Consider the following 16,621-nt stretch of genomic DNA (forward strand, 5'->3'; position numbering starts at 1 on the left):
ATTTAGTTACAGCATGCAGATATCATGTTACCCAGCATTTACAGGGTGGGTAAGACAGTTGCTTCCGAGCGATTCATATAAGCCGTTGCAGTCTGCAGATTACTAAGAGCTCTTGATAAGAAAGATAACGTCAAAGATAAAGAGATAAATGGACTGGTAAGATGAGATGGGGTATGCCAAAAAAAAAATACGTAGGCGGAAGAGATAACATTCGTTGTGCACAATCTGTTTTCCTTGAGTGTATACACAGTTCTCCTCTCTGCTCTCTGTTCTCTGCTTTGGGTGGAAGTTCTTTCAAAGTTTTATTTGACACAGGTGAACAATTACTATACGCCAATTATAAATAATTAATGAGTTGGCACTTGTGTTTTTTTTGTTTGCTCAGGTTTCATAAAAAAGGGGAGTTATTTTTACTTGGGTGGTACTGGTTCTGTTTGGTCACAGGATGGCGCGCATAGCATATTTAATTTTACAACTTTACTAAAGTCAGCTAATTTCGTTACTATACGTACTTTATCTCTTGTGCTGGGCCGTCAAGGCCAGTTTCTCTCTTAAGTATGAGAACTCAAGTAATTTGAAATGAGACACAGATAGGGGTGTGTATATGCAGCACTGTTAATACAGAGGCATAAATTACAACCACAGAGTTTGTTGTGTTAGCCCCTGACCTTTTGTCATCTGACCTTTTGCCATTGGCATCTGAAACCAAAAGACTTTGATCTTTGACACCCATAAGCAGGGATACTGATTTTCCCTGATAAAAAATTCCAAATTCTCTGATAAAAATCACAAATTCTCTGATTATACCCCCAAATCTGTGATTAAAATGAAAGGCCCCCCACAGAACCCTTCATTCTCCCTCCACCACATCCCCCTAGGCAGGCTCATGCCCCTCACTCCCCTCCAACAACCCCCCCCAGCCCTGCTGGTGCCCCTGACCCCCCACCCACAGCTCCTGGTCCCCCAGCCCTGCCGGAGGGGGCCCCCAGGTGCCAGGGCTATGGGACCAGGGACCCAGGTCTGCAGCCCCCTGCCCCTGGTAGGAGTCAGTAGCTGCTGCAGTGGAGCAGATCCCAGCTTCCCGCCCCCCCAACTGCCTGCTGCTTGCCTGCTATGGGCTTAGGCAGGGGGGACAGTTCCCCACTGCAGCACACGCTCCCAGGGCGCAGGGAGGACCCATGCTTCCCAGATCTGAGCACGCAGCAGGAGCTGAGCACTGCCCTCTGTGCATTGCCACCCTGCTGCCCACCCCCAGGGCCTCCACAGCCTGCGTGACCCAGCACTGCAGGTCAGAGCACAGCATGCAGGAAAGCTGTTTGTCACTGCAAGCTCTGCGCTGCCCTGGTGACTTGCCCCTTGCACTCTTGGCTGCAGCAGGGCAGGTTGCGCTCAGGGGATTCGATGCCAGGGCAGCATGGAATATGCAGTGGCAAGTAGCTTTCCTGTGTGGCCATGCTCTGCCCTGCAGCACTGGGTTGCACCTGCTGGGCTGCAGAGGCCCCAGGGGAGAGCAGCAGGGTGGGAGTCTGGAGTGGGCAGCATGTGCTTGTGTCCATTCTCTGCACACAGATCTGGGGGACGTGGAACTTCTCCCCCAATCCCCAGGAGCGTGCAGTGTGGTGGGGATCATCCCCCCACCTGAGCCCGCAGTGGGCAGTGCACCCCTGCCCTGCCCTGCGCACAGATCTGGGGGGCAGGGGTCTGCCCTGCTCCCTGGGAGTGTGTGAAGCAGCTGGGAGCTGGCCCCATCCCCCACCTTCTGGATAAACCTCCTGTGGTCCTGTCTTGCTCCCTGCTGGGGCCCTGTAGCCATCCATTGCAGCGCTGGCACCAACCCCAAGCCACTGCCTGGCTGGGCAGCAGCCCCAGCCCCAGACCCAGCCTCAGCCTCAGCCTCAGCCTCAGCCCCTGCCCTGTTCTCCCTATGAAGGCCTCAATTCCCCCCTCCCACACACACACACTTATCTGCCGGCACTGCTCTTCGGGTGCCCCTGTGTGACTGCCATCCCCCCGCTCCCTCCCAGCCCCCTGCAGGCTGGAACTGTGTCAGCCTGCACAGAGCTCATTGCAAAACTGCAAAATCCGTGGGTTTCTCTGGTGAAATGAGAAATCTGTGTTTTCCTCTGGTAATAGGTAAAATCCACAGTTTTCTCTGTTTTTTCATGGGATATGGAAAACCTGGATCCCATGGGGTATGGAAAACCCGTCCCATCCTCATAAATCATGTTCTTTAGTCCCCTAATTATTTTTGCTGCCATCAGCTGGACTTTCTCCAACTTGTTCACATCCGTTCTGTAGTGGGAGGCCCAAAACTGGACACGGTACTCAAGATGTGGCCTCATCATAATCACTTCCCTCAATCTACTGGCAGTGCTCCTACTAATGCAGCCCAGTATGTCGTTAACCTTCTTCACAACAAAGGCACACGGTTGGTTCATATTCAGCTTATTGTCCACTGTAAGCTCTTCCCAGCTCCACGTCAAGTGATATATAGAATGTTTTGTTTCCTTGTGTGTTCCTTTATTGAGTTCATGTGCGTAATGTAGCGTGAGTAGCTTGTTCATACAATAAGGAAATTACACAAATGCTTCCTTTATATTTATTTTTCTTCTGATGTTGCGAAAGATCAGTTATTGCTACATACTGATAGTCTATGTAAAAGAGAACTAGCTTCACTGACTGTAACCAGCTGTAAGTCATGCTTACTCCTTTCACTGTGCAATCTTTATTCCCTCTCTGTCTGCCTTTTTCAGGGACAGATTTATATACAAATATGTGTGTACAGTTTTATGTGAGTAAGAAGAAGGGAATAGATTTACATGCATTTGTATATGAACTTCCTCTATGTAAGCTTAACAAGAAAGTGTTAAAAGTGTTTAGTTTAATTGCCTAAATTCTATTTATTCTATCACAATGACACTAGGGGTATGTCTACACAAGATGCATTACTGTGCATTAGCCTGATTTACTGCTCATCTACCCGTGTACGCCCTTAGTGCACAGTAAAAATGACTAATCGTGACTAAATTTGATACCAGCAAAATGTTTTAGCTTCTCTGCCCATAAAGTAGGGCACTGATACCCAATTTGGAACATGGTTTCAGAACCACAATGAACAGTCTATATAAGTGCAAGGTATTATTTTATGTTATCTATATTAGTGTATAGAACTTAAACATCTAATTGTACTCTAGAAATAGTTCTAGGGCAGGGGTTGTCAAGCAGGTGTACTTGAGATGGTCCTATGGCAGGGGCGGGCAATTATTTTGAGTGGAGGGCTGCTTACCCAGTTTTGGTAGGCAGTCGAGGGCTGCATGGGTAGGCCCACCCCTTGGCAGGTGCCCCACCCCTTGACAGGTGCCCCGCCCCCTGGTCACCATCTTGGGACCAATGTCCCAATGTCTTGGGACCAATGTCCCAGGGCCAGCACTGGTGGGCCCAAAGCAGAGCACAGGCTGGCAGAGGTCCGTGGAGATGGGCTAGGCTGCACCAGCAGGGAGAGGGGAGCTGGCCTGGCTCCATAGACCCCGTGCTGCTGCCACCCTGCTCTGGGCCCCACCGGCACTGGCCCCAGGACACTAGTGCGGGCCCTGTACTCCCACTGGCTCTCTGCCTGCTCACACCCAGTGCCCCCGCCCCCGCAGTACAGGCAGGGAGCAGCACATAGCCCCAACCCCCTGCTCACCAGTAGGGAAGAAGCTGGTGCTGAGCATGGGGAAAAGTGGCCCCTCACCTGCCCCATGGCTGGCGCCCCATGTTCCAGGCACTTGCAGCCTGTGTGGGGCTGTCCGAAGCAGGCACAGGCAGCCCCAGGCAGGCTGTGAACAGCTGCAGCATGGAGCGCTGGCCATGGGGCAGGCAAGGGGCCACTGTTCCCTATGCTCAGCACCACCTTGTAACCTGCCAGCCTGGCAGTGGGGTTGGGTTACAAGGTGGTGCTGAGTGCAGGGGAGGGAGAAAGCAGCCCCTCCCTGCCCCATGCCTGGCACCCCATGCTGCAGCCACTAGCAGCCTGCCTGGGGCTACCTGTGCCTGCTCCGGACAGCCCCTCATGGGCTGCGAGCACCTGCAATGCGGGGTGCCGGCCATGGGGTAGGCGAGGGGCTGCTTTTCTCCACACAGGAAAGGAGCCCAGGGAAAGCTGAGAGCAGGTAGGAACCGGCCCCTCCTCCACCCCACGCCCAGTGCCCTGTGCTGCAGGCGCTTGCAGCTGGCATGGGGCTGTCCGGGGTGGGCACAGGCAGCCCCACGCGGGCTGCAAGCAGCTGCAGCATGGGGCACCGGGTGTGGGCCGGGGAGTGGCCATTTCCCCCCCACCACACTCCTTCCCTGCCCAGGGCCCCCCACGCTTCCCACGCCAGGGGAGCCACATGCTCCCATCCCAGAAGCCCCAGCTGAGGCTTCTGGCTGGGGGGCGGGGCCAGGTGGGCCCACTGTTGTTGGAGCCCGCTGGGCTTCCCCTGGGTCCTACTGCCCTTGGTTCCTGTCATTTTTGACAGGAGCCAAGGGCAGAGAAATAAGTTTACAAATTTTTTAAGGGGCCCCGCAGGCTGGATAGAATGGCCTTGCGGGCTGCATCCAGCTCGTGGGCCATATTTTGCCCACCCCTGCCCTAGGGGGTACACATGGGTGGGCAAGAATGGTGTGCCACCACGCATCATCCTGCACTGCCATGCTGGCATTACCCACCTGGCCATGTGAGAGGACTAGAGGAAGCTCACACATAACAGCTGCTGCAGCTCCGTGTCTGGCCACATGCCACCTCACCCACCATGCTTAGTGGGCAGGGGTACAATGATCTAAAAAGGTTGAAAACCCCCGCTCTAAGGTTTACAGGTCATGTGACTTCCAGAGCTCATTTTCTCACTTTGTAGGAAAAAAATATGTTTTTTCTCCCCTTGCCCACATTAAAAATTCAATATATGATCTGAAAATCAAGATGGGTTCTTTTCCTCTCATATATCACTACTAATAAAGTCTTTCAAGACAAAGCAGCCCTTCTGTGACACCTTTGCAATGCCACTGTCTTCCAGTTATACTCCTGTGAAGCTTTGTGTTACAAACACTTTCAGTGGAATTGAACCATATAATTTAAAACGATATTAGTTTCTAATCTGTCAGCGTTTTTGCACCAGACCCACCATTGTAATATCCTTCTCATGAAACACAAAAAGGAATCAGTCACAGCTCATTTTGTTCCCCGTTTCAGCTCATTAAACATGCAATAAAAACTTATCTATTATACCTCACTGAATAACACTAAATATACTCCACTAAAGTCAATAGTCAATAGATCTAGAAATTCAATCCAGAAGTTGATTTATAAAGTTAAAGGTGACATCTTTATCCAGTCACTTTGGTGACAAACTGTTTCATGCTGTAGTGAAACCCTGACTTTCAGGAATGCTTGAACTCACCAGGCAGGTTGTTTTAGGGTATAGAGTTATTTTTTTATATTGAAAATTTGGGAAAATTACTTATTTTTATTATTCATGTGGTGTCCTAAGAGCACCAAAGGTCCTTGGTCAAGGCCAGGATCTCATTCTTTTGGTTACTGTAGAAAGGTACAATAAAATGACGGTTCCTGTCCCAAAACGTTTACAATCTATCTTTTTTCTTATCTATCTCTCATTGTGTCAGTGTGTTTCATTTATTTTTGTAGACAGAAGCTATTCCTAAAAATGATGGGCCATTACTACAAAGAAGAAAAGAACTCAAGAAAGAAGTTGAAATGAATAAGCGAAATCTAGCCCAGGAGGTAAACATCTACTTTTCCATACAGTTACAATTTTTTAAAACTAAAACTGAAAAGGGCTATTTGTAGAAAATTTGCTCTATGCTTCAAGTTGTAGGAACACAGTGTGATAATTCTACATTCCATCTACACTCCAGTGGAAACTGGTGAAAATGATTTGTTTTGGGTATAATTGAAGTAAAGTTTGCATTATAGTATTTCTTTTCCACTATACCAACTGTATGTGCTTTTCTATACCTTCCACATTGTTAATTATATCAGTGCATTCAGGGAAACTCTAGTAAGCTCAGTTGGTGGATTCTGAGAGTTGCATTGCACTGACAGCATGATGAGGATGGTGGTTTTTCAAGATAAGGATCATGCTGTGCTTCCCTTTTATGGCTATCCCAGGATTCATTAGTATCACTGTATTATTTTAATTATAAACTTTGTAAAAAAGTTATGTATAGAATGTCAGACCAGAAGGGACTGTGGTAATCATCTTTTCAGACCTCTATAACATAGGCCACAGGGCTTTCCTTAACTAATTCTTGCTTGAACCATAGCATACAGCTTAGTAAAAAATCCATCTTCATTTTAAAATGATGGACAGTCTACTACAAGTCTCAGTAAGTTCTTCCACTTGTGAATCACCTTAAGTAGTAAAAAAAACTCAGCCTTTTTTGAAGTCTGAGTTTGTCTTGTTTCTGCTTCTAGCCATTGTATCTTGTTTTATCTTTGTCTACTAGACTGAGAAGCCCATTAATAGAGTTTTGTTCTTCACATACATATTTATAGGCTGTGATAAAATAACTCCTTAAAATTCTCTTTGGTAAGTTTAACAAATTGAGCTCTTTGAGTTCTGCACTCAAGGACTTGTTTTCCAAGTCTTGCTGGTTCAAGCCACTGTATCTTCTGGCTTATTTTCATGCTCACTATAAAAGGCAAACAATCTGGGTTACACAACAGAAATGTATCTAGGTAACAGGACATTCTGGTGTATTATTGAAGGGATAACTATTATTTCCAATAGTATGGCTTATTTTCTATAAGACCATTGACACTTTTGTCAACAAAAGCTAAGCAGACAGAAATCTACTTGGACTTTGCAAATACAAAAAGGTGCTACAAACTTTGTACTTTTCAACAATGACATTTAAATGCCTGGATAACTAATATGAAATTAATTTGGGTTTTAATTTAGCAAGTCATGACAGATGCTGAGGCCCAGACCTTAGAAGAGTGTATTGCTCAAGAAAACCAACTTTTCAAGGAGCAGGAACGCTGCAGAGATGAGTTAGTCAATCTTGCACGTCTGACTCAAGTCAAGTCTGATGAAAGAGAGCAGAAAGCTAGGGACTTCCTAAAAGCCCAGGTAAAAAATGATGGTTCATCTAAAGTGAATACTGTTCTTGAGTATATTAGAAAACATTACTGTTCTGTTCTCATATCCCTTGGGTATACTCTCACAACATACAAAGCATATTATGATATTATGTTGTTCTACTGGTACCTTAATAATACTTCATTACAATCACATCAGAATGTCATCCAGCCACAATGCAAAGTGATAGCATTTCACAGGCAACAGTTTGAAATTTCAAGATTCACAAAGGGCCAGAGGATAAGAATAATATCTATAATACTGGAACAGAAATATAGATACTTCAGTCTGCAAACTTTAAAGCATGAATTCTGCACATTATATTCCATGAACACTTTGGCATCCAAAGGCAACCAAAGTTGTCTTTCATTCAAAAAAAACAACCAACAACCAGGCGAGAGCCCTTATTTTCCTGACATATTGCAGGATGGAAATTTCTGGTGTAAATTATGGTTAAAAAAAAGAAGGAGGAAATTAATTGAGTAGACATTTCCTCCTTACATTGGGTCCCTGCCTGAAGTTTACTGGCATTATGACATTACATACATGCCATTTATACATACCAATTTATGTCTAATGCCAGTTCTCTTTCTAGGTACAAATTACACTCACATAACTATTGATTTAGAGTCTTACAAATGGGTGTCTATATTCCAAGCATCCTTGACTATCATAACTAAACAAGGCATCAGTATCCCCAGGTCAAAGAAAAAAAAACAAGTGAAAACAAATTATTTGACAAATATGCAATTCTCAGTCCAGCATTGGGAAGGGTATAAGCAGTTCTTTGCTCAGGCGGAAAGAGGTAAAAGATGGAGAAAGTCAGGACATTGAGTACTGAATAGTAAGGCTGTGCGAAATTTTGGCGGCTGTTTTATTTTGTTTTGGATTTGGATGTTTTGACGGTCAAAACACCAAATCTGAAATGAAACACAGGGCTCTGAAACAGCTCTGAAATAAAACGGGCCATCCAAAATATTTCAGAAATGATTCAGATGTTTTGGAGCTGTTTCAGAGGTGGGCTTGCAGGGAAAGAGGGAAGGGGAGAATGGGGAGGAGAAGAACTGCTCTGATATTGACACCTGTAGCTGGCCAGTGACAATGATCTGTCCCTGAGGTCCCTTCCAACCCCGGTGCTGGGGAATCGAATGGGGGGCTGGGGTATCCCTGAATATTCCCCTAGTTCCTGGTTCAATTCCCCAGCTCCCTGATTGCTTCCCCTGGCTCTTCCCAGGGGGTGCAGGCCCTCAGATGATGCAGAATGACAGCAGGCTGCTACAGCCTGCTATTTCCCCAGCCAGCAGTGGCAGCCTGTTGAAACCCTGTGCAGATCCAGGGGCCCTCACCCCCTGGGAAGAGCTGGGGGAATGATCAGGGAGCTGGGGATTGAACCATGAGCTTCAGCTCCCAGGCATCACACAGCACCCTGCTGAGCAGCACTGCACCTGCACAAAGGTGCAGCTGCCATGTGGGTGCCAGGCAGGGGCCGTGATCCCTGCTGCCCCGTGTTATGTAGGTGGGACTCTGCCACGAGCCCTCAGAGGCTCCAGTCGCTGCTGTCAGAGCTGGTGGTTGTGGGGCTTTTTTTTTTTAAACTCTGCACTCACCAGCTGCGGAGCATGCGGATGACAGCACACTACCGTTGCTGGCTGGGGCCAGCACCAGCACCTGAATCTGCCCGGCACAGCCCATGCTGAGCATCGGGAAGAACCCAGTACTAGCGCTGGCCCCAGCTGGCAGTGGCAGCCTGCTGTCATCCCACACACAGATCCGGGGGCCTGCACCCCCCGGGAGGGCTGCAGGGTTGTGCCACATTCATACTTAATACAGATCCACAGGCCCCATAATTCTTAGATTCAACCAAAATATTTTACTTTTCATGAAAGAAGCTTTGTGCCCCCAGTTCTCACTGAAGTCAGTGGGAATAGAGGACATTCAGCAATTCTCAGTAGTTAGCACCTGACATTGGTTTTCAAGTGACTGTTAGTTCTTAAGGTGTATCATCAAATAATCATCATTATTATCTTAGCTATAATAATACAGTTAATGCTGTTGGATAAATGCATGTAAGTAGATTGTTCTCTAAACTTGCTAGTAAAATTTGAAAGGACTCTTATTTACCTTAAGATTTTATTTTTTCCTTTATATTTGTTCTTCCCTTGATGATCAAAGAGTATAAAGCATGTTGTGTTAAATGAAATAAATAAGTATCTTCATCTGTATCAGTGTCTGAAATGTCATTACAAAGTGTTGAAATATCTAAAATGTTCAATGCTGTTTATATTTCAGATCAGGCTCCAAAACATTATTAAAGAAATTAAAAAAAAAGATCTGGAAATAGGGGAATATAAGAAGAGGAAAAGAGATATACAAAGGCAGTAAGAACTGTAAAATACTTTAGATGGAATAGCCTTTTTCTAAGGTAGTATCTCATATAATATATCTGTATCTAAGAATTATATTTATCTCCTTAAAATATTCATTTTTCCAGACTCACAGGATTTGCAAAAATATATGACATTATTCGAAATGAGAGAAATAAATGTGTAAATTTGGTGTATGCTGCTCGCCAGAAAACAACTGAAATTAAAGAGAGGGTTAAAATGCTAGATAATGAGATGGAAATTTTGAGGAACAGTGCTATAATTAAAGACAGGTGAGTGTAACAAAGAGGTCTTTAGAGATTATCAAATCCAGCCATATAGTGAGGCAAGATTAAGTATACCTAGATCATGCCCAAGGAATATTGGTCTGCAAACTTACTCTGCAAACCCCTAGTGAAGGAGATTCCACAATATCTCTAGGCAGCTTTTCCAGCATCTCCCTATCATATAAGTCCTAAATGGGTTTATATCAAATTCAGCTGACTTCTTCTTGTCTTTCCTTCAGTAACTATAAAGAAAAAATAATGTCCATCTTCTTTATATTAAACTTTTAGAATTGAAGAACTGTTATGTTCTTCTCAGTCTTCTTTCCTAAATTAAGCAAATCCAGTTTCTTTAACTTTCCCTTACAAATCGTGTTTCCTAAACCTCTTATCATCCTTGTTGCTTCATCAATATAGAGTACAGCAGAATAATTAATTATGGTGTCTAACCTACAACACCTCTATTAATAACTTGAAAAATGTGAAGTGTTTTTTGCAACATGACATCATTGTCATTTGTCCTGTTCTTGCACATTTGTATTTATGTACCTGATTGCTCTTTGAAAGTGTAGCAGTTTAAACATCCTTTATAAACCTGAATTTCATCTTATCAATTTCCAGTAATTTCTCCACTTTCTAACAATCGTTCTGAAATCTGATCCTGTCCTCCAGAGTGCTTGCATCCCTTCCCAACTTGATGTCATTAGCAAATTTTACTGTTATATTTTCTGTTCTCTCATCCCAGGTATTAACTAAAGTATTGAATAGACTCAGGTCCAAGACAAACCTCTGCAGGACCCCACTTGAAATGCCCTCGGTTTGACAGTAAACAAGATAACTACTGTCTGGGCATGTCTACTCAAGATGCTTAATGCACAGTATTATAACACTATGAAGTAGCATGCCAGGAAAAACCATGCAAATACACTTCTGCACAGTAGTATTAGGCTACTGCACAGTAAAAGTCACTAAAAAACTATGCAGCTTTAAGTGCATACTGTGCTTTAAGTCTAGTTACTGAGCATTTAGTTAGTACTTCATTAAGCAAGTACTAAACTAAATGCACAGTAACTACTATGTGTTAATGATGCGCCCTCTGAGACTAATTTTTCAAACAGTTGTATGCCCACTTTATGGCAGTTACCATATTGTTCCAGTTTTAAACTGACCTTTTCCCTCAAAATGAACCATAAAAATAACAGTTAACTTATATGCTTCTTTCACAGCATCTGATGAAGTGAGCTCAGGCTCACAAAAGCTTATGCTATATATACAGCTCTGATTTACTCTGTGTGTGTGTGCGTGTGTGTGTGTGTGTGTGTGTGTGCGCGTACACACTTAAGGGCTTAGTCCACCTGTCTGTTTGTCTATCTGTCCATAATGCTCTTCTTTGGGTGTGTGGCTCCTGGTGGGGCATGGCTCCAGCTGGTGCTGTCAAGAATGCTCTAACTTACTCTTTATTTTCTATTGCCCAGGCTAGCAACCAGGAAGCAGAGAATTCCCATAGAATAGTGAACTCTGTTTACTTCTCTATGCCTCATACACCTCCTTTTCTGAGGCACTGGGAATAAGGTCACTAGAGAGCCTTTAGTATGTTCTAGACAAGCTAAAGAGACATTAAACAGAACATATTACACAGGATGTAACCTCTGGAGAATGGTTTTGTCTCCCTTCAATACTCCTCTGCAATGGCACAGAGTAAAACAGATGATTAGGCTGAGTGTCTACTCTACTATATTTACTAAATGGAGATTGCAATACTTTTTCCCCTCTTCTCTGTTCCTTTTTTAAAAGAAAACTGCAGAAACGCAGTCTAAAGCATAAACATAATATTGCAATCAAAGATAGCCTCCAAGGTGATGTTTGCAAAGTTATTGCTATTCTGCATGAGATGAAAGAAAAGAAGGAGCAACATTTACTGGATGTTGACAGACTCACCAATATGTTGACCCACACTGAGGAAGAAATGTTACAACTACAGAAGCAATATGAAAGAGCTGTCCAGCATCGAAATGAGAGGTAAGACAAGGATAAACTGGGTGCATCTACATGAAATGGTAACTGCGCAGTAGCTGAATAATACTGTGCAGTAGTGTGTCACAGCACCAACAGTGCTAATACCCTACTGCACAGTATTATTAGGCTTCTGCATAGCAGAATCATTGAAAAGGCATTTGCTGGTGCTACTGCACAGTGATTATACAAGTACTAAATAAATGCGCAGTAACCACTGTACAGTAGCATCTCATATAGACCTTTGCTGTTTCCATGATGTTTCATGTATTTAAAAGACTAATTAGCAAATGCTGAAAGCTTTCATTTCCTGAGTCCACCTGCAACCTTTTGCTGTAATTACTGATGTTATATTTTTGTTTCTAGATACCAAGTTGATTAATTTAAATTTAAATTCTGACATGACTGTATTTGTCCTGGAACACACTTACCCTAAGCCACCTTCATTTTAGTTTGGTTCTAAGCATCAATGATACTTTTTTTTTTAAAGGGTACCTTTCACTCAAGAAAACTAGAATATGTTATGGAAATAGCAATATTTTCTATTTTCACAAACTATCACTGGCTCTAATCTAGCAATGTAAATTGCCCTAATCTAATAAAAAAACCTGCTAGCTACATTCTTGAAGGGAAATAATAGGGAATATGAACAAAGATTTTAAAATCTACATTTAAGCTTCCATTTTGGGTTTCTTGCAGTGGTGTTCTCCTCATAGAGCGAGAGGAAGAAGTATGCGTTTTTTATGAGAAAATAAACATTCAGCAGATCACAAGTAGAAGTGGAAATATTGAGATTCAAAGCATGGATGAAAAGATCAGATTGCTAAAGCTGAAGATAGCTGAGAAAAAGAGGCAGATTGAGACGTGTCTGAAAATTCTACCAATGAAGAATGCCCTCGATGCAGATATGGTGGCACTTCAGATTCAGGTTGTTGGAAACCGCTGACAATTTTAATTTGTATAATTTAAATATAGAATCATAGAAAATTAGCATGGAAAGGGACCTCAGGAGGTCATCTAGTCCAACCCCCAGCTCAACACAGGACCATCCCCAACTAGATCATTCCAGCCAAGGCTTTGTCAAGTCAGACCTTAAAAACCTCCAAGGATGGAGAGGCCACCACCTTTCTAGATAACCCATTTCAGTGCTTCACCACACTACTAGTGAGAAAGGTTTTCCTAACATACAACCTAAACCCCCCTTGCTGCAACTTGAGACCATTGCTCCTAGTTCTGTCGTCTGCCACCACTGGGAACAGTCCAACTCCATCCTCTTTTGAACCCCACTTCAGGTAGCTGAAGGCTGTATCAAATCCCCTCTCATACTTCTCTTCTCCAAACAAAATAAACCCAGTTCCCTCAGCCTCTCCTCATAATTCATGTGAACCATTTTCATTGCTGTCTGCTGTACTCTTTCTAACTTTACCACATCCTTTCTATATTGGGGGCAAAAACTGGACACGGTACTCCAGATGTTGCCTCACCGATGCAGAATAGAGCGGAATAATTACTTCCCCCAATCTGCTGTCAATGCTCCTACTAATGCAGCCCAGGATGCTGTTAGCCTTCTTGGCAACAAGGCCACACTGCTGGCTCATATCCAGATAACTGTCCACTGTAACCCCTGGTCCTTTTCTGCAGAGCTGCTGCTTAACCAAACAGTCCCCAGGCTGTAGCAGTGCATGTGACTCTTGTCCCAAGTCCAGGCCTTTGCACTTGTCCTTATTGAACCTCATGAGATTTATTTATTTTTGGTCCAATCCTCCATTGTGTTGAGGTCTCTCTGAATCCTAGCCCTACGCTCCAGCATATCTACTACTTCCCCCAGCTTGAGGGTACATTGCAACCCATGGTCCAGGTTGTTGATGAAGACATTACATAAACGTGGCTCCAAGACTGATCCTGTGGGGCACTCCACTTGACACTGGCTTCCAGCTAGACATTGTGCCATTGATTACTACCCACTGAGCCAGACAATCCAGCCAGCTTTCTACCCACCTTACAGTCCATTTATCCAACCCATACTTCCTCAGCTTGCTTGCACCAGTGCTGTGGGAGACAGTATCAAAACCCTTGCTAAAGTCAAACTATATTATGTGCACTGTTTTCCTCGCATCCAGACAGCCAGCCATCTCATCATAGAAGTCAATCAGATTGGTCAGGCATGACTTGCCCTTGGTGAATCCATGCTGACTGTTCCTAATCACCTTCTCCTCCAAGTGCTTAGAAATGGATTCCTTGAGGATCCGCTCCATGATTTTTCCAGGTACTCAGGGGAGGCTGACTGGTCTGTAATTCCTTGGATCCTTTCTAAAAAATGGGCACTATTAGTTGCCCTTTTCCAATTGTCCAGGACCTCTCCCGATCGCCACAAGTTTTCAAAGATAATGGCCAGCAGCTCTGCAATCACATCAGCCAACTCTCTCAGCTCCTTCAGGTTCACTGCATCTGACCCCATGGATTTGTACACATCCAGCTCTTCTAAACAGTCCCTAACCTGTTCTTTCACCACTGGGGGCTGCTCACCTCCTCCCCAAACTGTGCTGCCCGCTGCAGTAGTCTGGGAGCTGACTTTGCCTGTGAAGACTTTGGTGAAAAGGGCATTGAGTACTTCAGTCTTTTCCTCATCATTTGTCACTAGGTTGCCTCTCCCATTCAGTAAGGGACCCAGATTTTCCATGACCTTCCTCTTGTTGCTGACATACTTGTAGAAACCCTTCATGTCCCTTGCTACCTGCAACTCCAATTGTGCTTTTGCTTTCCTGACTTTATCCCTGCATGCCTGAGCAATAGTCTTATACTCCTCCCTAGTTGTTTGTCCAAGCTGCCACTTCTTATAAGCATCCTTTTGGTATTTAAGCTCATTGAAGAGTTCTCTGCTAAGCTAAACCAGTCAGCTACCATATTTGTTATTCTTAGGTTTACGTAGACTAACTGAATTATGCTTCTGATTGCTGCCTCTCCAAGTTAAAAGGGAACGAACAAGGTTGTGGTCACAGTATGATCTATAAAGCCACAAATTGGTTTCCCTGTTCTTTTTAGGAACAGCTACATGCACTCGATTCTATTCCAAGAAATACAGAGCAGGGTGAACCATGACTCGAACTTCTGGCAAGAACCCAGCAGCCTAGCACAGGGTACATATATTGAGCATGCTGCTGCACAATCATTTCTCACATCAGTATGCACTACTTCCTAGTGCTTAGCATTTTGACAACATAGTTTAAAGAACAGGGGTAAACTTATTATTATACTTTCAAAAGTCATCCCAGTGGATGCAACACAGCATATTTCAATTAAACAACAACCTTACAACAGTAAGGATGGAGATTCCACCACTTCTATAGGTAATTTGTTCCAGTGTTTCCCCACCCTCCTAGTGAGAGAGTTTCTTTCTTATATCCAACTTAAACCTCCCTTGCTGTAAATTAAGACCATTGCTTTGGCTTGTATTATTCTGTGTTCTTATAAAAGAAATTAAATAATGTAATGGACATTTAAATTCATTGTAAAACAAAACCTACAGTATGAACAATAAGGTTGACACAAACCAGTAAAAGATTAAAGCAGCAATCCAAGAAAGCACTTAAGCAGGTGCATACTGTTAAGTACTTGAGCATTTTAAATACTGCATGATCTTAAAGTTACTCACCTGTTTGAATGCTTTCTTTGAAGGAAGCCTGACATAAAAAGTCATAATGCACTACATATCAGTGTGTCTAAACTTTGAGATGTTTAGGAATTATGAAATAATATAGAAATGCATAGGGAATTAGTCAAAACTTCATTAAATAGTCATTCCACTTTTCTAAATAGTAGCTCAATTCACTGAGAATACTTGACCCTAAACCTACTCTGGAGACTATGCTGCCTACTGTGATATAATCTATGTACACTTTCAAACAAGAAACAGTGGAAGTTTTAGTTTTAGTTACAAAAAGACATTAAGCAACTACCAAATTTTAGAGTTCAGCATTGTAATGGACATTCTTCCCTTGCTTTTTAAAATGGCTCATTGATTTTTGACCTTCTCTCCAGCTGCTCATTTTTTCCATACATTTTATTTTTGTTGATACGCTGAATTTAAATTTATGGTGTGCATCAGTACTGCTAGTAATTTCATAAACTAAAATTATGATTCACTGTCAGATAGCACATATTTATTACATTACTTCTGCTCTTTCAAGGAAAGTATGCATCCAGTTAAGGGAATAAACTTGTGTATGATGGTTTTCATAGAATTGTACAAGAGTGCTGTAATTAATGAATGCGTTTTAGATTCAATGAGGCAAATACCATGACAAAACACATGGGTGATTTTCCTGAAGTAAAACAGACAGTTACAAAACCCTGAATACCACTGCAGATGCTAGAGACATCCTGCTGCTTTCTCCTTTGTGACTGATTCTTTGAAGCACAAAGGCTGTGTTAAAGGGAGTCTGCTGGCATGGATATTTTTTCAACATTTTTTTTTAAGATTAGCATAAAATAAAAACAGAGGCATAACTAGAAAGTGTTATGCTCTGGATGGACGCAGTGGTGGAAGCCAGGCTAGTGACAGTAGCCTGGCAACTGACAATAGCTGCCATTCTTGCCTCCCCTCTTGGTTGGCACCCAGAGCTGGTGACCTGCTCACCCAACCCTACTTACACTATTGAAAAAACAAAGGAAACTAGCATATATACTACACTATTAAAGACTGGTTACTCTTTAAAATTTTTCTTAAACAGGAAATTGTTCCAGCAACCAATGGTAAATTAGGTTTCAGCATTTTGAAAGCAAAGAGTTACTTACTGCAGGTCAGTTGGCCCAACTCTTTTGCTCCTGTCTCTTTTTGCTATCT

At 43.4% G+C, this 16,621-nt stretch overlaps 1 protein-coding gene across 1 annotated transcript in view; it reads left to right on the forward strand.

Annotated features, from left to right (window-relative positions):
- The window catches only part of CCDC146 (coiled-coil domain containing 146), a 140,665-nt gene that overhangs the window by 107,213 nt on the left and 16,831 nt on the right, over window positions 1-16,621 (forward strand). Inside the window, exons 10-15 of the mRNA XM_019543608.1 lie at window positions 5,663-5,758; window positions 6,939-7,109; window positions 9,408-9,496; window positions 9,610-9,774; window positions 11,560-11,784; window positions 12,478-12,706. Of these exons, the coding sequence (XP_019399153.1) occupies window positions 5,663-5,758; window positions 6,939-7,109; window positions 9,408-9,496; window positions 9,610-9,774; window positions 11,560-11,784; window positions 12,478-12,706 (975 nt within the window). The remainder of the gene's footprint in view (window positions 1-5,662; window positions 5,759-6,938; window positions 7,110-9,407; window positions 9,497-9,609; window positions 9,775-11,559; window positions 11,785-12,477; window positions 12,707-16,621) is intronic.

Source organism: Crocodylus porosus, unplaced genomic scaffold, assembly GCF_001723895.1.
Source record: "Crocodylus porosus isolate Cpor-Errol unplaced genomic scaffold, CroPor_comp1, whole genome shotgun sequence".
Classification (NCBI taxonomy): Eukaryota; Metazoa; Chordata; order Crocodylia; family Crocodylidae; genus Crocodylus; species Crocodylus porosus.